This window comes from Mastigoproctus giganteus, chromosome 4 (genome assembly GCF_048544385.1).
Source record: "Mastigoproctus giganteus isolate SK-2022 chromosome 4, ASM4854438v1, whole genome shotgun sequence".
NCBI lineage: Eukaryota > Metazoa > Arthropoda > Arachnida > Uropygi > Thelyphonidae > Mastigoproctus > Mastigoproctus giganteus.
Genome location: NC_143578.1, coordinates 122,626,037 through 122,651,119, shown reverse-complemented (window position 1 = coordinate 122,651,119; position 25,083 = coordinate 122,626,037). Strand labels below are relative to the sequence as shown.

At 38.6% G+C, this 25,083-nt stretch overlaps 1 protein-coding gene across 2 annotated transcripts in view; it reads left to right on the top strand.

Annotated features, from left to right (window-relative positions):
- LOC150087035 (tetratricopeptide repeat protein 37) overlaps positions 1-25,083 on the top strand; it is a 702,248-nt gene that overhangs the window by 217,188 nt on the left and 459,977 nt on the right. For both annotated transcript variants that reach the window (XM_090371768.1, XM_090371767.1), the window contains exon 13: positions 8,143-8,251. In XM_090371768.1, the coding sequence (XP_090227894.1) occupies positions 8,143-8,251 (109 nt within the window). The remainder of the gene's footprint in view (positions 1-8,142; positions 8,252-25,083) is intronic.

The window sequence follows — 25,083 nt, the reverse complement described above, 5'->3', positions numbered from 1 at the left end:
AGCACAGTCTTGGCTGAGAAAAACCTCCAGCATCCTCCTGAAAGGGAACCTAAGCTCAACCAGACCACTGCATATTAAGATCAATCCCACAACCATCAAGAACTGCACCCAGCTTTAGCACCTTGGTGTAATTCTGGGCTCAAAACTGTCCTTCCTCCCACACCTACAGTATATCCAAAAGAAGATAAGAAATTACACAGCATTGGTAGTAAGGGTCACCCGTAGGGACTGGGGTCTAAACCGAAGTACCCTAGCCCTGTTTTACAAAGCAGTCTTTATTCCAGCCATCTCATATGCTGCAGGGGTCTGGTATCACCGGGAAACTATTGTCACAAATCAGAAGAAATTAGCCACCATTCAAAGAGCAATACTACTTACCATCACCAAAGCCTGCTGGACTCAATCAAGGACTCTCCAAGTCCTTGATTGAGTCCTCCCTCTAGACCTTGAAATAATTAGATGCGGCATGTTGTATCATCTGTCCAAAGGAATCTCCACTACCACCATTGGATTCACCACCAACCCAGCAATCAATCGCAGGACAGAGAAAAGGCACCTTCTCGCTCACCTGCAGTAGGCTTGGCAGGACAGATGGATGACATCCACTAAGGGAGCAATTACAAAGAAATTCATCCCTGAAGTAACATTCATGTTCCCAAAAGCCCCAAGCTGGTTTTCCCCTGGCCTGTCATATGGGCAATGTCTCTGGGCATCACAGATGATCCACACTGCCACTGTGGCACTGACAAATCTTGGCACCATATAAGGCCCCAAGTGCCAAGCGATAGTGACCTAGCAATTTTTTCTGCCATATATAGAGAGTGCTCTTACTCAGCGAATAAGTTATATTTATTTTAGTGTCTTTTCTTCCTGCTTTACTCAAGTGATTCTCTACTTAAAAGCTTTCAAGTAAGAATCCAGAAAGGAAATTCACCTTTCTTTCCTTATACATATATATTTATTTAATTCATACTACCCCAACTAACTTCTTCAATCGCTTGGTCACTACACAGCTCCTGCCTCCACGTGGCGGGGCCGGTAACCTGGAAGAAGAAAGTTACTCTCCCTGGGCTAAAACGATCAAAGATGCACTTAAATAATTTTCCTCCTTTAGAGCCATCAAGCTCAAGGTCAGAAATGTCCAATGAAAATGACTCAAACCAACCTAAAAGACTTCGAATAGAAGTAGAGTGTCATAACCTTCCTAACTTCTTGGTGGTATGCTCTCTGTTTGCTCAGCTGGTGGTTAAGCTATCACCATTTATGATTCAAATATATTTAGAATCAATTGCAGGATCACCAAAAATGATGAAGAGACTACAATCAGGAGACCTCCTGGTTGAAACAGCCACCGCCAAACATTCTGAGTGGCTATTATAAAACAAAAACATTTGGTGGGTTGCCAGTATCTGTTACTCCCCACAATACTTTAAATTCATCAAAAGGCATCATCACAGAGTGGGACCTGCTTTCAGTGTCTGCGGAGGAATTAGTCCACGAACTTAGTAATCAGAAGGTAATCAGTGCGAAGTGCATAATGATTAAAAAAGATGGAAATCTTGTACCAACTCGATCCATCATTTTAACCTTCAACACTCCTGATTTGCCATCCACTGTAAAAGCTGGCTATGTAAATTGTGAGATTTGACCGTACATCCTGAATCCTCTTCGCTGTTTTAAATGCCAGAAATATGGCCATTCTCAGCAGGCATGCATAGGTGATGCCATCTGTCCTATATGTGGCTCTAAAGACCATACACAAGCAGATTGCTCAGCCTCAACCCCCGTGTGTCCCAACTGCAAAGGAAGTCATCCTGCGTTTTCTAAATCATGCAATATGTGGAAAACTGGAAAGAAAATTCAGAGATACAAAATAGAACATAAAGTAACATATCCTGAAGCAAGCAGACAAATTATGTCGACCCTGCCCAGTCAATCTTATGCGTCTCGCCCCCCCCCCCCCCCAAGCTATATTTAAACTGCAGCTCAAACAGACATGTCAATACCACCGAACACCTCTTTGGCAAAACCTCTTATCAGCCTCCAGAAAAGATACTCCAAAACCTAAAACCAGTGAAGCCACAAACACCCCAATTAGTATTCCAACTGATACTCCAATAGTCTCGCAGGACACTGAAAGAATGAAAAATACTAAAGATTGTAAGAAAGCCGAACCTCAAACAAACAGTATTGAAGTGGATTATGCCCAAATTATGAGGAACCCATCCTAGAATTGCATGCCAATGACACTATGGATACTGGTTGCCCCACATTCTCAAAAAAAAAAAAAAAAAAAAAAAAAGACTGGAAAAAATGTTCCGCATCCAAAAAACAGCCGGATGAATCATCCTCAAATAAACCTAAATAATGCATAACATCATACAGTGGAATTGCAGAGGATTAAGCAGCCATTCTGATGACTTAAAAGATTTAATAGCTCAATTCAACCCCATAGCTGTATGCCTACAAGAAACATTCTTGTCACCCCAAGTTTCGCCAAAATTCTCCAATTATATGATGTATAGATGAGATAGAAACTCAGAGTCTCCTGCACGTGGAGGAGTAGCCATTCTGGTTAATTCTAACGTGCCATCCAAGCCGATCCAGTTAATAACAAATCTAGAAGCTGTGGCTACTCATATTGCAGTTGGTACATCAGTTACTCTTGTTACCGTTTATATTCCACCATCTCTACCTCTTCCCCATTCAGAACTTGACAATCTCATTACACATCTACCAACTCCAATTTGTCTTTTCGGTGACTTTAATGGACACCATCCATTGTGGGGGTCTGCAACAATGGACAGAAGAGGCAAATTAATTGAAGAATTTATGAATAATAGCGATCTTAATTTACTAAACACTGGATCTCCTACTTACATCCACCTACCTACAGGATCTACTTCTGCAGTTGACTTGTCAATTTGCTCTCCATCCATCTTTCCAATCCTGACCTGGTTGGTTTTATCAGATCCATTTAACAGTGACCACTTTCCAATTATTTGCTCAATACAAACAGCGGTAACTCAAAATCCTAACCAACGATCCAACTGGAAGTTTAGTAAGGCGAACTGGGATGGCTATTTTGCCCAAATGCTCTTAGATAGAATTTATGTCCAACAGAAACATATTGATGATGTAACTACTTACATCACTAATCAGATTCTGACTGCAGCAAATGCTTTTGTTCCAAAATCCAAGACATGTCGTGCTCACCGAAATCACTGGTGGAATGCAGAGTGCTCTATTGCCAAACAAGATAAAAACCGTGCATGGAATGATTTTCGGAAGTGTCCTACTACCACTAACTTAATTGCTTGTAAAAAGCTTAAAGCAAAAGCAAGGCAAATTAGAAGGAAAGCGAAATGCGATTCGTGGATTGCTTTTGCATCAATCATCACAAAAGACACTGACACATGGATCATATGGAGAAGGGTACAGGCGCTAAATGGCAAATTTGTTTGGCTACCCTCTCCCATATTTCACTGGAAAGGAAAAGAAATGTAGAAGCCCGAACATGCCCGAAGAAGTTGCCAATGCGTTAGCAGAATATTTTGTCACCAGCAGAAGATTCTGTTAAAGATCATGCAGAACGGTTTAAAATTAACTTCTCAATGTGCCGCTCCTTTCCGTACAACCAACCTTTTATATTAATAGAACTGAAAGAATCATTAAATAGATCTCACAACAGTGCTTCAGGGCCAGATGGTGTTCATTACATTATGCTAAAGCATTTACATGAAGAGGACTTGTGTACCCTGTTGATTTTCTGCAATCAGATCTTCTCTGAAAATGTCTATCCTTCATCCTGACACCATTCGTTCATTATCGCCATACCAAAACCAAGCAAAGATCCTACCCTGGTTCAAAATTATAGGCCAATATCTCGTACCAGTTGCGTAGGGAAAATTTTCGAAAGGATGATTCATATAAGACTCACTTACATCCTGGAGTCACAGAATCTCCTTCCAGACCATCAGTATGGATTTCAGAAGAACAGATCAACACTAGATGTGCTTATTAAAGCTGAATCTCATATTCGCAATGCCTTTGTCATGAGACAACATCTAGTCATAGTCAACTTAGATCTTGAAAAGGCATTCGACATGACTTGGCATCATGGTATTATAATGGATCTTTACCATCTAGGTCTAAGAGGAACAGTTGCCTGAATTAATTCAAAATTTATTGTGACTTCGGTATTTTCAGGCCCGATATAAAAACGCACTCTCTACATCTCACATTCAAGAGGAAGGCGTACCACAGGGTTCGATACTTAGTCCAACACTAGTCGCAATTCGAGTTTGCAATATGACATGGAACATCCCCAAAAACGTTGAAACTTACATGTATGCAGACGATCTTACCATTTCCTGTCAGTCCAAAAGTATGAACACATTGAACGGCAGCTCCAACTAGCCATAAACAAAATAGAATCCTGAACTTCATGGAATGGTTATCGACTGTCAGAAAATAAATGCACTGCCACTCACTTCTGCAAGTTACGGGCTCTCCATCCTGACCTTGAACTAGAAATAAATAAAACTCCAATCCCACTTGTTAATACCGTTAGATTTCTTGGACTGATATTGGACAGCAAGATAAACTTCCAACTTCTCGTCACTCATTTTAGAACTACTTGTCTAAAGCATATGAATATACTTCGATCAGTCTCGTCCATGTCATGGGGTGCTGATCGGTATACCTTACTACACCTGTACAAATCTCACGCCTGGATTACGGTTCTTCAGTATATGACTCTGCTAGGGTAAGCACATTAGAATGGCTGAACGTCATACAGCACAGTGCTTTGAGGACAGCTCTAGGAGCTTTCAGGACTTCTCCGATCCAAAGTCTTTATATTGAAGTGCATGATCCCCCATTACACCTGCATAGAAAAACACTACTGCTCCAATATGCTGTTAAGATCCAGAGTCTCCCATCACACCCCAGTTGGGAGTATCTCTATAATACTCGGTGGGAATCATTCTATGAGAGCAAGCCAAATGAAAATAGACCTGCTTCACTCGGGATTAAAGAGCTTGTTCAGAGTTGGAATGTCAATTTAAATGAAATATTTCAGGACACAATTGTCCCTGTTCCACCTTGGACTTGTGTCTGTCTCTCATGATGTGCACTTTCTCCAGTGGGGGAAAAATATTATACCACCCTGCAATACACTCAGTTCATGCTACTATGAACAACCATGCCTATAAAATTTATACAGATGGTTCTAAAATTGACAAAATGGTAGGTGCTGCTGCAGTTTTTCCTTCATGTACGATTTCCGCTAGCTTGCAGCTTCTTCACAGCTGAATTATATGCCATTAAGTTAGTGCTTAGTAAGATTATTGAGCTTTCCATCTCACCTGCCATAATTTACACCGACTCCCTCAGTGCTGTCTCTGCCATAAAGAAGTTCTCATATTCTCATCCTATCTTGAAACAGATTCATTCCCAGCTATTCCGTTGCAGTATGTCCAATCAATCAATCAGTTTCTGTTGGATCCCTGGCCATTCTGGTATTCCCGGAAATGAAAGTGCCGACTTTGCCGCTAAACATCCTCAACCCTCTCTCTCACAACACCTTCAGGTTCCTTACAGCAACCATAAGTCTGTTTCATAAAGCATGCTACAATAAATGATCACAGATCTGGAAAGGTAACATCAACAATAAACTTTACCAGATAAAAGAAGATCCAAAGCTGTGGCTCTCTAGCTTCCGATGAAACAAATGAGAAGAAGTGGTATTGGCAAGGCTCAGAATTGGACACACTCGCCATACCCATCTCTTCCTGCTAGTGGGAGAAAACCCACCTCAGTGCTCATCCTGTCAGACGCAACTTATCGTTCATCATTTCCTGGTTGAGTGTCCCTTATATTCAACCGTTCGATCAAACACTTTCCGGTCACTCTTAACATTGAACAGCTCATCTAATTTGTCTCATATATTAGGAAATGAAGCCAATATACAAAACTTTTCATGTATTTAAAACATATTGGCCTATACAGGAGCATATAATTTAACATGTCTAACGATATGTTGCCTGTAAATAAACTGTGAACAGACACAATTTGGCCGTAGTAGCCCTTGTGTCGTTAATCCCAACAGCAGCATATAATGTATGACTGTCCTGACTATGAAGACTTGATCTATTCTGATCACAAAGATTATTAATTTGCCAAAGGACCAAGAACATATACTAATTCACACCCATGACAATTATAAATACTTCACCACTTTTGCACAGGATGATTTCAACAGACGGAGTACATTAAGGAGCCTAAACCACCAAAACCAATAACTTGAGACAGATTCTGGGCACCCCTCTCCAGTATCATCAACTGCCAACCTCATTGAAGCTCAATTGAACCGAAATTCACTTCCTTCATCCAAGTTCCATCAGGCTGAAATTACAACTGAATCTACAGGCAAGATCAGCCTGTACCTGATCCCACTCAAGATTCCAAACCCAGACACTGGAGACACCAGCAGCTTTTCTGCCACAAGCCATATTGGCAATCAAACCAAGCAGTCTAGCCTGGTTTTCTTTTTCTCTCCTCCCCGGCCAAGGGGAGGAGATTGGTTCCTGTCTCCTCTCCCCTGCCACTCTCTTCTTCCGCCTGGTGAGGCATAGGCCTGCCTCACTGACTTTCTGGGGTCGCCTTCTCTATCATCCCCATATACCTCTGCCTTTTCCCCCCAGCCTTTAGTCTCCCCCTCTACTCTGTCTAGCTTGCAGTGTACACCCCACACAGCTTATCAATTATTAATGTCCAAATTTAAACCATGCTTACATAAGCCTCCCTTGGCCTTTTATATTCTAGTGTTAATCCCCTTTTTTATTTATTTATTTATTTATTTTATTTTTTTTTTCATATAGGCCCTTGCCACTGAAATCTTTTGAAACTAGGTGGCAGTGCCTGCCAGAGTACAAAAAAAATCTACTGGGTATCCGACCTGCCTTCCTAGGGCCAAGTGTGGTAACAGTGGGTCCCAACAGCTAAATGGTCAGAAGAACAATGGTACACAGCACTACACATCCGTCCACTCCCCACACACTTTTTAAATCTCTGGCCTTCACAGAGTTATGTTCTACAAAAACAGAGTATACAACACAGAAATGGGGGAAACCCCTGGTGCCGTCAGACAACTAACACACTTTGCACTTGGCATGCTACTTTTCTTCTAACTCTTATATTGATAATCTTGGTAAACCACCTCCTATGATTTCCAGTAAACTCCATTCACTGCTTCCTGTAGTTTTCCATCAAAAAGGAGGTGAATGTCAGAAGAATTTTGAACAGTCTTGGTGCCAAGAAAGCACCAAGTCCTGATGGTATTTCTATGCTTGTTCTTAAAACTTGTGCTCCTACACTTACTCCTGTTCTGTGTCACCTTTTTACGCTTTCTTATTCCACTGGTGTTTTCCCTTCTGCTTGGAAATTTTCTCATGTCTAGCCAGTTCCTGAAAAGGGTTACAAATCCCTCCATTCAATTATCATCCCAGAATGGAGGTATTTTGATTGTAGTTTATTTTTCAAACCTTATTCATCCCAAGATGCAGTTGTCTGAGCAGGTCTGCTGAAATTAAGTTATGAAAGTAATATCCATACCGACAAATGTTATCATTCTGTAGGGTTGACTTTTTTTTTGCAGTCTCTCCTTTGCTACTCATGGCAACCTTCCTTAGTGGATGTCCCAAAAACAAGTCCCTGCCTACAGTACCTTTTTCTGATGCATTCACTTTTATCCATAGGGAATACCTGCTGATGGCACTAGATAAATAGAACAATAATATTTCTTTGTGAGTGCTTTGTTTTGACAGATGATTAGCTTTGATCTTGCTGTACACCAGTAATGGTGATGCTGTGCACATCCAGTAAAAATGCTCACTTCCTTGGCTATATTACTGCTGCAAGGGATATTTTGTTAGTTATTCCTTTAAGCTGACCCACTCTTTTGGCAGTGGGCTGGACTTTGGGCATTCCTTCTACAAGAGGTAGTGTTCATTTTATTCTGACTTGCATATATAAGCTTTCAGAGAACATTGTTTTAGTAAATTTTAAAACATGAATTATATAATGATTTTTATAATTTTAATAAGTATTCATTGCTTAATTTCTCTGGCTACATTGTAGATTATTACAAGCCTTAAATGCAAGAGAAACTGCTTTTACACTTCATCTTCTTGGCTTGGTATATTGGAAAACCAAAAGAGAACAGGCTGCTTTTTCCTCTTTTATTAAGGTAAATTTTTATCTTTGATGTCAATATTTTAAGGTTAAAAACGTCATGTAGCTGATTGTAAATCTTTTTTGCTTTACATCCATTACTAAAATAAATTATACCTTAGTAATGTATTTTTTTGAAATAAAATTGTAATTTATTCTTGAAGCTACTCTGTTCTTGTTGATTCATACAGTGCATTCATTAGGATACACAGGTATTTTGGCAGTATACTGTGACAGTATAATGAATTTATCACTTGAAAATTTGGATCAACTCCTGAAGTAGACTAGAAGGATCCTTAAAAGCCTCTTCAGTCAGTACTGTAGGTAGCTAACCTTAGGTGGGAGTGAGTATTCCCCCCTGAATTATTTTGTCTGAGTTTTTCAGCCTCACAAAATTGACAGTTAGCTTATGAACACACACACACACATGTAATACAGTACATGCTAGAAACATATGAAGTGCATACCAAAAGAACTAACAACCCTGTTGCCAAAATAGTTGATGGAAGAAAAAAATCCCAAAACAGCTGATTAGCACTGGTACTTGGCAAAGTGGTAAGAATGAATTTTGATGTTGTATAACTGTAAACTTTTTTTTTTTTTTCATTGGTAATTCTTTTGTAACTATAATGTTTTTCTGTGTTCTTTCTCTGTAATTTGGTGTCATCATGATTAAGCTTTTTCGAGAAACATTTGAATAGAATAAGACAAAATAAATGTTATTTTTCTTTGCTGGTAGGTCAGTTTACTTCTCTCATCAGTGAGATAGATGAATAACCAAGTGCTCTAATTAGTTGTCCCCATGTATCCTCTGCCAGCCATGTTGCTGGAATTGCAAATTCAAACTGGAGTATCTGAAATAGCTCCTTTATCCAAGTGAACAAAAAGAAATCAATTTGAATTAAGTCTGAGGAATAAGGAGGGCATCTAGCACTTCTAAATTCTAGATCTCTTACAGTTGGCAAACTTCTCAAGTGTAATGTTCTGAAGGTTAAAAATAGCATGTTCCAGTGGTTCGTGCTGCTTCTGACTCATTATAGATTGCACACAACAATTGCCTAATATGTGAAATTAATAGTGGAACCAAGTTGCACAGAATGAGAAAACATAATGCTAGAACTGATATGCAAAGAACATGGTGTGCATCATTTACAGAGTGCATTGGCTGCATTAGACAGTCTTTCATGGTAGGTTGGAAGACTATTGTGGAGGATTTTGCTGCTTTACTTACAGACGAAATTAATGCTTTCATAGTTTATTCATAATCCGTATGCAATTAAGGAATATGACCCCACTCCTACCAGTAAATTGGAAATGAACATTGGATAATAAAATACTCATGGCATGGTGAGAGACTGTTTTTATAGGAATGGAATACACCTGAATAGAAGAGGTTCAAGAATAGTTGCTGATGCTATTGAAGCAGTTTTATGTGGATCAGAAAACTTCTAACTGGTGGGGGTTCACAAATTAGCATTAACATTAGTAGAGGCATATGAAGCAATAAAGCAAGCTTATGCAGCATCAGCCAATGGGGGGGTGAAAAAAAAAACTCTTTCAATTTCACCCATCCATTCACTCCAAAAGCTAGTCCACTTCTTCCTTGAATTTATTTAAGCTATCAACTTCCACAATGACAGATGCAAGTTTGTTCCATCTGTCATTGTGGAAGTTGTATGAACTACCTGCTTACAAATACAAAGGTGGTTGTATCAACTACATGCTGGCTAAAGGCAAATTTCCATACATCTATTCAATAACTGTCTTTCCTCAATTTTAGTTTATGCCCCCTCAGGTTTATAATCTGAGAAAGAGGAAGAATCCCATTAGAATTGAGCCTGCCCATCCACTCAAGGCCTTATACACTTCAATCAGATCACCTCACTGGTACCTAGTCTTCAGATGCTGCAATTTGCAGAACTTAAACCGTTCTTCATAAGAGCACCCCCTCTCTTTCCCTCAGCAGTCTTATTGCTCTTCTCTGTCCTCGTTCTAGCAACTCTACATCCTTCCTAAAATGAGGCTTCCAGACCTTTATGCAGTACTCAAGGTGTGGCTCAACCATTGACTTACATAAGGGAATAATCATCTCCTTATCCCTGTTAGCAAAATTCCTGTATATCATTGACAAGACCCCATGACCTACCCTGGAAGTTGCCTGTCTGCACTGATCAGAAAACTTCATATCTGACTGCACAATTACCCCCAGGTCTCTTTCATTATCCACTACCCTGAGCATAACACCACCCAGTTGGTACATTTCTCTGGGGTTACTGCTACCATATGCAGTATTTTGCATTTGTCAATGTTAAACTTCAGTTGCCATTTCTCAGCCCATCTGCTTAACTTTTCCAGATCCTGTTGTAGCAGCATACTGTCATTACTGTTATTAACAAACCTGCCAACCTTCGTATCATCTGCAAACTTTGACATTAAGTTTGATATACTTTTTTCGCTCAGCATGAATTGTTGAGGAGGCTTCCATCCTGCAGTGGGTTGATAATGGCTGCACTTTACCTTTTACCTTCATCAATATCATTGATAAATATACAAAACAACAATGGGCCCAACACTGAATGTTATTAGTGGTGTCCTAGGGACACCACTAATAACATTAGTCCATGAAGAACAGTGTCTGTTGATTACCACTCTGTCTTCTCCCACTCAACCATCCTTTTATCCATTGTAGCAACTTGCTCTTAATGCCATACTGCTCCAATTTGTACAGTAGTCTTTCACGTGCAACAGTATCAAAAAATTTCCTGAAATCCAAGTATATAATATCAGAATTATTTTTTGCATCCAGTTCCTTTGTGATCACACCATAGTATTCAATCAAATTGGTCAGACAAGACTTCCCCTTAATAAACCGATGTTGCATCTGAATTATTACTGCAGTCTTTTCTACATGATCCTGCAATGCTTCTTTTACCAGTGACTATTATTTTCACTGGAACAAAAGTGAAACTAACAAGTCTGGAATTACTTGTGTCACCCTTTGAGCCCCCTTTGTGAATTGGAGATACATTTGCACATCTCCAGTCTGTGGTGATTTCCCCTGAGTCCAAAGATGCTCTCATAATTATGACTAAGGGTTTGCTTACTTCCTTTGCCGCCTCCTTTAATATAACTGGATATATCCCATCCACCCCAGGTTATGTTTAACTTCAACAATTTCTCCTCCACTTTGCTCTCAGTTACTACAAAATCATTTAATTCCCTGTTAGAGTTTGATAAACATTTGGCTTTCTCCTCCTTGAATAACTCGTGTGTGAATGTAGATGCAAAATACTTATTTAGTTTGACAGCTATCTGAGAATGATCATCTACAATCAAACCATTGATATCAAGTGGACCAATCTGATTCATACCCTTTTTTTTTTAGAATTTATATAAGTGAAAAGAAGTCTTTGTTGTTTTTCTTTGCATTCTTTGCCAGAGATTTCTCATAATCTGCCTTTGCTTGCCTAACCTCCTTAGTGACTTGATTACAGACTAGCTTATATCTATCATGGCTTCTGTGTCACCTGATAATTTATATGCATCTCATGCATTTTTCTTCTCTGCCACGGGTCTCATTAGTTTATCTGGCATCCATATGGGCCTAAACCAAGAACAGTATTTCTTAGTTGGAACAAAAAGCCTAGTTGCTTTCAAGATTACTTCCTTGAATGCTTCCCATTTAGAATTTGCTGTTGGGAATATCATCAGTTGGTTCCACCGTAAATTGAAATAGATTGAATCAGCTGCAAGTATAGGTCAAAGTGATTCTTGCACTGCTCCTATTTGGGCATGCAGCAGCCTGGAAAGCAAAGTTCAGGAATTAATAGGCCTGCTGAAAATCCACATAAGATAAGCACATATTATTATTATTAGCTATATGGTGCAAAGAAGCCTGAGGTTTATGCTGCACCAAACAAAAAAAATTCCTGAGTTACCCTGAGAGAGAGCGAGAGAGAGAGTCAAAAGTAGAATGGGATCACCAAGAAAAGAAGAATGATGATATCCAGCTCAGATATGGATTGTGTAAGGGTACTGTCTAAGAGCAGAAATAGGTGCGTATATACTTGCATGTACACAAATGCCGTGAATATAAGAAATGCCGTGAATATAAGTTTGATGAATTTGAACTACCACTTAAGTCATCGAATGTGGATATTGTAGGAATATCAGAGAGATGGTACCACTGAAACATAAGGGATACAGAATTTGAATATGGTGAATACAATGTGGACAGACAGGACAGGATAGGAGATGGCGTTATGTGCTTGATTAAGGCACATCTATTGCAGTGCACCCAGTTGACATGTGTGGCTAGTACATTGTTGAAGCGTCTTGTGATATGCGCACTGGAAAGACAAAAATGAGAGTAGGAGTATGGTATAGGAGAAATGACTGTGATAAATATAACTAATAACTATATAGACAAATTGAATGGACCAGTAAATCAGAATGACTTATGATGGGAGAGGGGTTTTAACTTTCCAGATATTGTCTGGAACTCGTGGGTTGGTCACTCACACATTAGCAAGACTTTTCTGGAATTTATTGGATGACTGTTTTCTGCACAAGCATTTTAGAGAGGCAACAAAAGAAAGCAGTATACATATTGATTTGATTATCAACAATGACTGTTTATACATTAAGAATATCTAATTAAATGAACCTAGGTTGGTTAACAGTTACTTAGATATAACCACTGTAGAGAGGAATTTGTTTTTAGAGAAGTGACTACGGTGATTGTAGTCAATTTTTAAATTCCCTTCAGGGAGACCAACTGCAAATTCTAAATGGGAATCATTCAGGGAAGTAATCATAGAAGCTACTAAGCTTTTTATACAACTAAGAGATATCGTATTGTTCTACTGATGAGACTAGTGGCAGAGAAAAAAAAAAAATGCATGGGATAATTTAAATTAGCATTGAAAACAAAAACCTACAGTAAGTACAAAAACCAGTCTGCAATTAAGTTACTAAAGAGATTATGAGAAGTCTTTGCTTATTTTAATACTATAAGGAAAGGGATAAACCACATTGGTCCACTAGATATAAATATGTGAATATCATTTATTTATATCTAGTGGATATGTGAATATCCCATATTTATGGATGGTATAACTATTGGTAATCCCATTTGATTTACTGACAAACTGAATAAATATTTTGCACCTACATTCACCTTGAAGAAGTTTTTAGAGTTGGGAATATTAAACGTATATTCAAGAAGGAAGTGGAAGAGAAGTTGTTGAATAGTAAATAATGCATGCATGTGTGTGTGTGTGTGTGTGTTGGGGGTTGATGGGATATATCCAATTATATTAAAAGAAGCATTGAAAGGTCATCCTTGAATTCAGGGGAGGCCCCTGTAGATTAGAAATGTGATTTCACAAAGGGAGAGAGAGAGAGAGAGAGAGAGAGAGATCAAAGGGTGAAGTGAGTCAGACCCATAAACTTGACCTTATTTTCCAGGGAAAATAATCGAATCACTAGTAAAAGTTGTAATGCAGGATCATCTAGACAAGAAGGCAGTTATACATTAGTTTCAGCATAGATTTATTTATTACTGTCATACTATCCAATCTGATTGAATAATATGACAGTAACACAAGGATCGGATGCAAAAAATTATTTTTGACATAATATACTCAGATTTCAGAAAAGCTTTTAATACTGTTTTGCATAAAAGACCACTGTACAAAGTGTGCATGTGGTTGAGTTGGAGAAGAAACAGTGGTTATCAATGGGCACTACTCTCCTTGGACTAATGTTACTAGCAGAGTCCCACAGGGTTCAATGCTGTGCTCATTGTAGTTTTCAGTATTAATTAATGATGTTGATGAAGGCATGATTATGTTTAATATCTAATACAACGATTGCTGATACAAAGGTGAGCAGGTAGTTAATGACAGTAGTCAGGGTATGCTACTGGATCAAGATGTGGAAAAATTAGGTAGCTGGACTGAAGTGATAACTCAAGTTTAATTTTCAAAAATGCCAGGTTCAGCATATGTTAGTAATCTAGACGGTAATCCCAGATTAATGTATCATTTAATGTACTATTCTGAAAGCCATTGAGAACAAAAAAGACATGGGAATAATTGTGCCAGACATGAAATTCTCCGAGCAGTTCAGTACAGATGGGCTGCTAAGACAGTTCATGGTGTTTTGTCCGTGGTATACAGGAATTTTCCAGCAGGGAAAGGTGATTATTCCACTGTATAAGGTAATAGTAAGGCCACATCTTGAGTACTGCATTCAGGTCTTCAAGCCTTATTTTATGAAGGATGTGGATCTGTTGCAAAGGGTTTAGAGAAGAGCATTGAAATTAGTGAGGGTAACAAAAGGTCATGCCTATCAAGAAAGACCTCAGTTCTGCAAATTTCAGCACCTATAAACTAGACACCTGCAAGGATAAGGATGATTTAAGGCTCTGAATGGATTGTGTATATTTAACTGTTGATGGCATCCTTGCTTTTTCTGAGATGGTGCCCCAAAAGGGGAATATAAATTGTAAAAAGATAATTGTAGGATATCTGTGCAAAAATTTCATTTCAGCCAGAGGATAGTTGGTTGTTGTTATAAGTTCCACCTGATGAGGTAAAAGTGGGTAGTGTGAATAAATTTAAGGAAAAATTAGACAAATTATTAGAGGGGATGGACAAGTCAGGTAATGTGGGAAGATTTTATTTGAACTGATACTGTATAAGTTTGCTTTCTTGCATCATTTGCCAATTCTAATACTAATCATTCAGTGGCAAAATTATTATAAGAATGCAAAACATTCATGTTGCTCCCACTTCAGCAATTAATATGCATGAAATACTCTTATGTGCAGTATTGCTTCAGAACGTCATGTGTATATTTTCATAAGTTTAATTAATATATATGTTACATGTTTTCAAAATTAATTCAGGTGTTATATTAACTAAATAAATGTTACAGTAATATTAATCGTGGCAGGCACCTCCATAGCCATTTGGGTAGGAGCAGCAGTGCATAGCACACACTTCTTGATTAGACCGAGGTTCGAGCTGTGACCACCAAATACAGAGGAGGCAGAAAGGTCAGGGAATGACCACCGCATATCCCCGAGCAATATGGCCTTAGTTGCTAATGCTCCTAAAAACCAAAATAAAAATAACAACAAGTAATAGTGGCATGTGATGCAAGAAAGTAAGTGTTTGAGCTTATGTAGCATCAGCCAAAAAAAAAAAAATTCACACAACCATTCCCTCTAAATGTTTGTCCAGTTCCTCCTTAAATTTATTTAACCTATCAACTTCCACAATGACAGATGGAAGTTTGTTCCAGCAATTAACCACCCACTGGCTAAAGGCAAATTTCCACACATCTATGCCCCCTTAGGTTCATAATCTGAACAAGTGGAAGAATCCCATCAGAATTCAGTGTGCTCAACCCATTCAAGGCCTTATACACCTCAATCAGATCACCTCACAGGTGCCTAGTCTCCAGCCACTGCAATTTGCAGAACTTAAGCCACTTGGTAAGAGGATCCCTTCTTTCCCCTCACTTTTCAGTTATGGGTTTATAGTGGTTAGTTTGAGAGCATGATTGTATGTATTGTGTGAATGTTAATTGTTTATATAATTATGTGTATGTGACAATTTTGCTAGATTGGGCTCTCTGTCATATCTGTAATACCGGATGTGATTGCGATGAGTCTGTGTTTCTGCACCTTGATGTATGTATGAGTAGTAAGTGAAAATGTGTATGGCAGTGTGTGCTTGCTGGTAGCTCTGTCACGTCTGCATCGCCGGATATGTTGAAGAGCTCTAGTCCATCTATATGTACTTGCGACATGTGTATAGATGGACTGAATATATATGCAATGTGTGTATATTTTGACAGGCTTCTTCCAAATTACATTGCAGTGGGAACAACCTATTAGGAGCCCACCACCACCACCATCTAACAATTGCAAGTAGAGATAAGGATAATCATAATAAGCATAATCCCATTATACAGGGTGTCTCAAAAATATTGGTACAAATGTTTAGGGGAGGTAGGTAACATCTAAAGGAATGTGAATCGCATAGGAACCCATTACCGGAAACGTCGCGGGAAAGTAGTAGTAGAGGCACAAGAAGCAGAAATGACACAAGACAGTAATTAGTGGCAAACATTTATTTGACATAATATTAGCAATGGAGTATGAGATGGATACATTTCATGATGTTACAACAGATGCTCGAAGGTTCCACCATGAGACGCGATGCATGCATGACACCGACGCAGCATGGATTGGCGGACACGGTCGAACACACCTGGAGTTTCTTTGACAGTAGCAGCAGCAGCGCAGACGAGTCCCGCCACGAGATCCATTTCCATCTCCACAAGTGATTCATACACAATAGATTTGAGAGCCCCCACGGAAAGAAATCAAGGCTCGATAAATCAGGTGAGTGTGGGGGCCAGGCAACGGGTCTACCACGGCTAATCCATCGATGCCCAAAATGCCTGTTCAAATGGTCATGAACACACTTTCCATAATGGGCAGGCACCCCGTCATGTTGAAACCAAATGTTGCATCTCACATTTGCTGGAACATCATCAAGTAACCCTGGTAGAATTTGTTTAAGAAAGATCCGATATTTAACGGAGTTCATGTGCGATGCTAACAGGTATGGGCCGACTAAGCAGTCGCCGACCGTACCTGCCCACACATTTATTGCGAGGCGATGTTGTGCCGCATGGAGGTGCACACCGTGTGGGTTGTCGTGAGCCCACACATGAGCATTGTGCTGATTGAATAAGCCTTCCCAAGTGAAATAAGCCTCATCCGTGAACAAAACATAGGCTTGAAAATTCAAGTCTTGAACACTTTCTTGGCGAAACCACTGCACAAAAGCCACACGTGCAGGATGATCTTGGGGAAGCAGTAACTGAACCCTTTGGAGATGAAAGGGGGTGTAAGGAATCGTCGTGCCAGACATGCTATACACTGCAGCAAGACACTCCTAAGGCAGAGGCAATGGCATGTGTGCTGGTAGTAGGATTATTCTGGACGGCATTCAACACACTTCCTTCCATGGTGGGAATTCGCGTCGAACGTGGTCTGCCCGCACTACTCCTGTTACCTCTAAATGACTCATAATCACACAAATTTTGATGCACATGCACAAACAAATGGTTGTCCGGACAAATGGTTGTCCGGTACATGTCTGTCTGGGAAGCGTTCTCCATAAATTCGTTGAGTGGCTCGTCCATTGCCCTCTGCTAATCCATACACTAGGTGCATGTCTGCCAGCTCACAGTTCCTATATAGATGTATGCTCTTCGTGCGGCGACTACTGCTTGAATGAGTAAACCAGAAATTTTCTCTCTTGGTCTGTACACAGCGCTGTTCATCGAACTGATGAACAGTGCTGTGTACCGTTATGGTGACTTATGGTGACGTTTCCGGTTATGGGTTCCTATGCAATTCACATTCCTTTAGATCTTACCTACCTCCCCTAAACATTTGTACCAATATTTTTGAGACACCCTGTATAGGGCTATTGTTAGACCACACCTAAAGAAAGACATTGTGCTTCTTGAAAGGATCCAAAGACGGATAGCTCGCCTGGTGAGATCGGTAAAAGGGTGTCCATATGAGGAAAGACCTTGAATTATGTGGGCTGCAGAGCTTGGAAACTAGGCACCTTAGAGGAGACTTGATTGAGGCGTTTAAGGCTCTGAGAGGCATAAGCAAAATGATTTTCAAAGGACAAAATTATCACTGTTATGAATGATTCTAGAACAAGGGGGCCATAATTTAAAGTTATCCGGGAGGGAGATGTTTAGACTGGATTGCAGGAAGTTTTATTTTAGCCAGCTAGTTATAAATTACTGGAATATGTTACCTACATGGGTGGTAGAGGCTGACAGTTTGGGAAAATTCAGTGGTCTCCTGGATAATTACCTACGGGAGAAGGGAAATGCATGGGTTGTCTATTTCCTTTTCTGTTGTTATTTTATTTTATTTATTTTTGTTATTTTATTTATTTATTTATTTTTTTTTGGCTGGTGCAGAATAAGCTATAGACTTCCTTGCACCATGTGGCCATTGCTAATATTAATACCATGCTGACCTTATGCCTCTTCCCTCCTTGAGGTATGGCATGGGAACTGCTGACACTGGCTCCAGCTGGTCTGGCCACTGTGCATTAACAGTGCAATTCCCCCCTCCCCCCCCTTTACACACACACAGGACACCCTGGCCTGTGATTTTTCCTTCAACAAATCCTATTACATTTCCCCCACTCAAACATTTCTTGACATTCCCCCTCTCCATGTGGTGGATGCACAGGGGGATAGTTTTGGGGGATAGAGGGGTGCCCCTCTATCCCCCATAACTTCCTATTTCCAGGTGGACCTTCTTTGTCTTCATCTGGTCCCTCCTACCTTCACTGTCTATCCAGCTGTCTTCTGGCCTTCCAGGGAGGGCTCTCTGTGGCAAGCTAAGGTGCAGACCAGGGTTCACCCCTGCCAGAGACTAAATCTTCTATTATACTCAGGGTGCTGGATGGGCAATGTGGGCTCCTACTGGGGTTCCACAGCTTAGTAGTAGTAGTAATGGAGGCATGAGATGCAAGAAAGCAAACGTTAAAGCTTATGTAGCATCAGCCAAAAAAAAAAAAAAAAAAAAAATTCACACATTCATTTCTTCTAAAGGTTTGTCCAGTTCCTTCTTGAATTTATTTAAGCTATCAACTTTCACAATGACAGATGGAAGTTTGTTCCAGCAATTAACCACCCGCTGGCTAAAGGCAAATTTCCCCACATCTATTCTACAACTGTCTTTCCTCAATTTGAATTTATGCCCCCTCATGTTCATAATCTAAGCAAGCAGAAGAATCCCATCAGAATTCAGTGTGCTCAACCCATTCAAGGCCTTATATACTCAATTAGATTACCTTGCAGGTGCCTAGTCTCCAGCTGCAGCAATTTGCAGAACTTAAACCTTTCTTGGTAAGAGGACCCCTCACCAATCTTGTTGCCCTTCTCTGTACATGCTTAAGCAATTCTACATCCTTCCTAAAATGAGGTCTTCAGACCTGTGTGCAGTACTCAAGGCAAGGCCTGACCATTGCCTCATACAAAGGGATAATCACCTCATTTTTCCTAATAGCAAAATTCCTGTATATCATTGACAATCTTCCATAACTTGCTCTAGCAACCTGTCTGCATTTCTCAGAAAACTTCATATCTGAGTGCACAATTATTTCATTTTCACTTAGTAACTCTAAGTGTAGTACCGCCGGTGGTGAGCTCTGAATATTTTAACAATAGCCTCGCAGTTTTGCTGGCTTTTTGATGTGAAATATCCTTGGGGATTCCTGCTGAGTAAATCTTGATCAGTCACGGAAGTGACATCATCTGGGGCTTCTTCAGAGGTGCTTCCCATGTTCAGACTACTAGTCTGCCTGAGCACTCACTTGTAGTGAGATTAGAGTGCATGACGCATTTTTCGTGACCCGTATGATATCTCAAGTCAGCCTTTATCATCATGCTCCCCCCCTTTATGATGATAGCTGGATGGAATTTTTGATATAGTATGACGGGACAATCATGCTGCAGTATTGTATGATTGCAAAAATACAAGTATTGTTACAATAATACTTACTGCAGTATGTATTATTTCCGGTATTCATATTGCAACAATTCCGGTATTGTTGCAATATGAATGCAACAATACCGGAATAATAGATTAACAGTAGTTAATCTATTAGTCCAGTAATCCAACAATAACGGACTAACAGATTAACAGTAGCCACTGGCAGAGGTGAAAGTGATTCTTGCACTGCTTGTATTGGAATGAGCAGCAGACTGGAAAACAAGGTTCAGGGAGTCATTGCGGAACAAGTAAATACATGGGCTGTGTTAGGGTAGCTAAGAACAGGTGCATGTATACTTGCATGTACACCAATGCTAGGAGTTTAGTAAATAAATTTGATGAATTTGAGGTATTGCTCAAAACATCAAAGGCAGATATTGTTGGGATATCAGAGACGTGGTGTCAGACAGATATAAGGAATGCAGAATTGGAATTTTGGGAGTACAATATGTTCAGAAAAAGATAGACAAGACATGGAAGAGGAGGGATTATGCTGTCAGTTAGGAAACACATAAAATCTAAGGACGTGCATCCACATCCAATTGACATTGGTGGACAATGCAATGTTGAGTCGGTGTGGTGTGGTGTGACATAAGCACTGGGAAAGCAAATTTGAGAGTAGGAGTGTGTTATAGGCCTAATGACTCTGATGAGTATAATAAACAACTGTGTTTGTAAAATAATAAGAGAAATTTATCTCAATACGATACATAGAACACTTCCATATGATACTCTCCAGAAATTAAAACGAAAACAATTTAAAAAAATCCAAATTCTTACGTAACGTAAGAATTTCAATTTTTTAATTAACAATAATTAAAAATCAGTTTTAATGCAATTAAAACTTAAGTAAAGAATTACATGAGAGTTCTGTCAATGTTCGCTGGCCATATCTAATCTCCAACTCGTGGTCCTTTACGTGCATGCATGAAGACAAATAATCCCTATTTAAGTTCCATGCTCACCCGTATTCGGTAATTTTCATTCCTGTGAGCACGACATACGGTCGAAAAGCATTGTCAGCTTTAGGAAGGAAAATCGTTTTGCATTTTTTTTTCATTAAATTAATTTTTTACTTAATTTTTAATTGCATTAAATTTATTTTTAATTATGTTCATTTGATTTTTAATTATTGTTAATTATTTCGTACTGTAATGTAAGATTTTCCATTTTTAAAAATTTTTTTTATTCTAATTTCTGGAGAGTATCATTACGGAAGTGTTCTACATATCATATTGAGGTAAATTCTCTTATTCTTTAACAAATATTGATATCAACATAGAACATATTGAGCAATATAGCTCTAGTTCATACTATCATTTTAATCTCTTATTGACTATTTAATTCACTTCCTTTCTTTTCCAGGTATGACCTATTGATACACACAATTATGGGGGGTTTTTTGAATACCTTGGTGCAAAATTTCATTAGATTAACACTAAGATACTCAGCCCAAGGTTACCGTATTTCTTTTCTAAAGTATTGCCTTCTAACCAACATCGTTCCGAAGTTTGCCAGGGTTAATTTAAATCATAAAATTTCGGGCGTTAAGCAACTAGCACTTGCCACGTCGTGTAATATAGTTAAGCATGCCTTAAGATCTCGGTATTCTGATAAACAAAAATACCCTTCCCAAGTTAGGAAACTTCACGACAAATTAAAAAATTATCTGCATCCTAACGATTGGTCTGTATAGAAGACCTCCATAGATTAGTGATGCGAAGCACAGGGCTCAGAAATAAAAAAACAGACACCTTAACAAATTGAATACATTATCAGAAGGGTCAAGATACATTCATACGAGTTCTAGACCATTGTTGCGAGCTTGTGACCGAATGCATATGAGTTGTGTGATGACCCCCCCACCACATACACACAATGCCCGACATTCAACAAACCGACATATCAACATGTTACAAATCTTTCCTCGTATATGCTATCGCAGGACCAGATTTCACTTTTATCAAAAGGATTAAATTACAGTTTACCACCTCGAAAAGTACCTAAAAAACAGTGCGTAATTGATATTGAATTTGGACTTCGTAATGTTCCACAAAAAAAAAAGATTTATTTATTCAACAAGTTACATAAAAGAAATGCGACTGCCTAAATTGAATGTACATGACAGTTCAGCTTTAGGTGAACTTAGGGAAAATAAAGATATTGTTATTTAGAGAGCTGACAAAGGAGATAAAGTGATAATACTCAATAAACCTGATTATATTATTAAGTTAGAGTCGGTTGTATCAGATATCTCCACTTATCTTTAAGTAGAACCAGCACTATTTACCAATTTGGTCAATCAATACAATAAAATGTTAAACACGGTTTGAAAAAAACGACTACACTACTATGGCTCAGTTAAAGGAATTGAAGGCCAGAACATACAATATTCCTGCACTTTTCGGTCAGATAAAATTACATAAGACTGGCTTTCCTATTCTGCCTATTGTTTCCTACAGAAACTCAGCATTTTCATCCTTGGCCACACATGTATATAGCATTATAAAACCCTTTAGACAGGTGATACAATTTGGGATTAAGAACTATGTACACTATTTAATAACCTTAAGGACTGTAGACTTGGCAGTAATGATAATTTATTCTCACTAGATGTTACCTCATTATATACGAATGTAAACGTTGAATACATATTAGATATTCTTTTGGATATGTTAAAAACTCAATACTGATTAATTATATGAAGCTTCCTATTAAGGAAATTTTTCACTTAAACTTTTAGTTGAATCCAACTATATCACCTTTCGAGACAAAGTATACAAACAAATTCTTGGTTTGCCAATGGGATTAAGACTAATATCGGGGATCTATCTCTCAACAATTGAATGTATACATTTGATGCTTTTTCTACCCCGTATCACATACTATGGGAGGTATTTAGATGATGTTCTTGTCATTACTGATAGTAGCACTATCCATGATATTTTACATTCGTTTAATAATATTCATTCTAGACTCAAATTTACATTGGAAAGGGAGAATACGGATACTAAGTCACTAAATTTTCTAAATTTCACGCTTACTCAGGATGCGAATAAAATTCAATTTAACATCTATAACATGTAGAAGCATATCAGTGTTTGTAAACCTACAAACACTGATATGCTTCTACATTATAACAGCTGTCACCCATTCACCTACAAAAGATTGATTGTCATTGATCAATTTCTCAATGCTTATAAATATTCAATGACAGAATCTGCTTTGGGCTCAGAAATACAAATATTAACCAGCAGATCCTTAAACAGGAGTTACCCACTTGCTACAATCTAAGGATAGAATACAAAAAAATACACCTAACAACAATAATAATATCAAAAACTACTTTATTTCAGTCCCATATGTTGAACAGTGGTACAAACAACTTAACAGATTCTTTAAAGATACCGAATTGAAAATTGTAGTCAGGCCAATATGGAAATTACACACTATACTGAACAATCGCTTAGTCCTTTCCTCGCTCACAACACAAATAAATGACCTTATATACAACATTTCTTGCGGTGATTGCACCTCGTCTTATCAGGGTTCTACGCGGTTTCCTCTGAATCTTCATGTTAATCAATACGCGACCTCAGTTTGTGCTTCTCGTTCAGCAGCGTCAGAATTAGCCTTTCATGCCGTTAATGAAAACCATACTTTTTTATTTAACGAGGCCAAAATACTTGGTGTCCAACATAATTATACAAGACTGTTAATTGCAGAAACCGTCAAAATTAAACTACATGAGAATTCTGTTAATATTCGCCGGCCATATCTGATCTCCGACTCATGGTCCTTTACGCACATGTGCAAAGACAAATAATCCCTATTTAAGTTCCGTACTCACATCTATTTGGTAATTTTCATTCCTGTGATCATGACACACGGCCAAAAAGCATTGTCGGCTTCAGGAAGGAAAATCGTTTTGCATTTTTTTAGTTAAATTAATTTTTTACTTAATTTTTAATTGTGTTAAAATTGATTTTTAATTGTGTTAAAATTGATTTTTAATTGTGTTCATTTGATTTTTAATTATTGTTAATTATTTCTTACTGTAATGTAAGATTTTCCATTTTTTTTAAAATTGTTTTTGTTTTAATTTATGGAGAGTATCATACGAGGTAAATTTCTCTTATTCTTTTACAAATATTGATATTAACATAGAAAGTATTGAGAATTATAGCTCTCGTTCTACTAACTAATAAAGAACTCTCCAGAGAAATAAGAGTGGGCCAGTAAATCAGAGTGTCTTATAATAGGGCATTTTAATTTCCCAAATATTGACTGGAATTTGTGGGTTGGTCACTGGCACACTAGCAAGGCTTTTGTGGATTTATTGGATGATTGTTTTCTACAGTAGCATGTTTGGGAGGAATCTAGAGAGAGGGATGGATGCATAGATCCCCTCCATCCCAGGTGCCTTTCTTATGAAGATAAACATAAGAAAGGCACTTGGGGTGGATGGGGTTTATCCAGTTATATTAAAAGAGGCAGCAAAGGAAGTAAGCAAATCCTTAGCCATAATTATGAGAGCTTCCTTGGACTAAGGGGAGATACCCATGGACTGGAGATGTGCAAATGGGACCCCCAGTTCACAAAGAAGGATCAAAGGGCAACAAAAGTAATTACAGACCTGTTGGTTTAACTTCTGTTCCAGGGAAATTAATAACATTAGTCCACGAAGCGCAGTGTCCATTGATTACCACTCTCTCTCTCTTCTCCCACTCAACCACCCTTTTATCCATTGTAGCAACTTACCCTTAATACCATACTACTCCAATTTGTACAGTAGTCTTCCAACAGTATCAAAAACTTTCCTGAAATCCAAGTATATGATATCAAAATTATTTTTTGCATCCAGTTCCTTTGTAACCACATCATAGTATCCAATCAAATTGATCAGATAAGACTTTCCCTTAACAAACCCATGCTGTGTCTGAATTATTACTGCAGTCTTGTCTAGATCCTGCAGTGCAGCTTTAACCAGTGACTCCATTATTTTTCCTGGAACAGAAGTTAACTAACTGGTCTGTGTAATTACTGACCAGTTAGTTGGTCTATTGCTCCCCTGTTTGTGCCAGAGGAACAACAGACCAACACTACACTATACAGTCCATCACCAAAACTTATAAACTTTTAAAACTTACACTGTCTGTGGTGTTTACAGAGTACACTACCTGGTGCTGCTTGACAATAAACACAATTGCTTCATGAGAATACTATGTAAA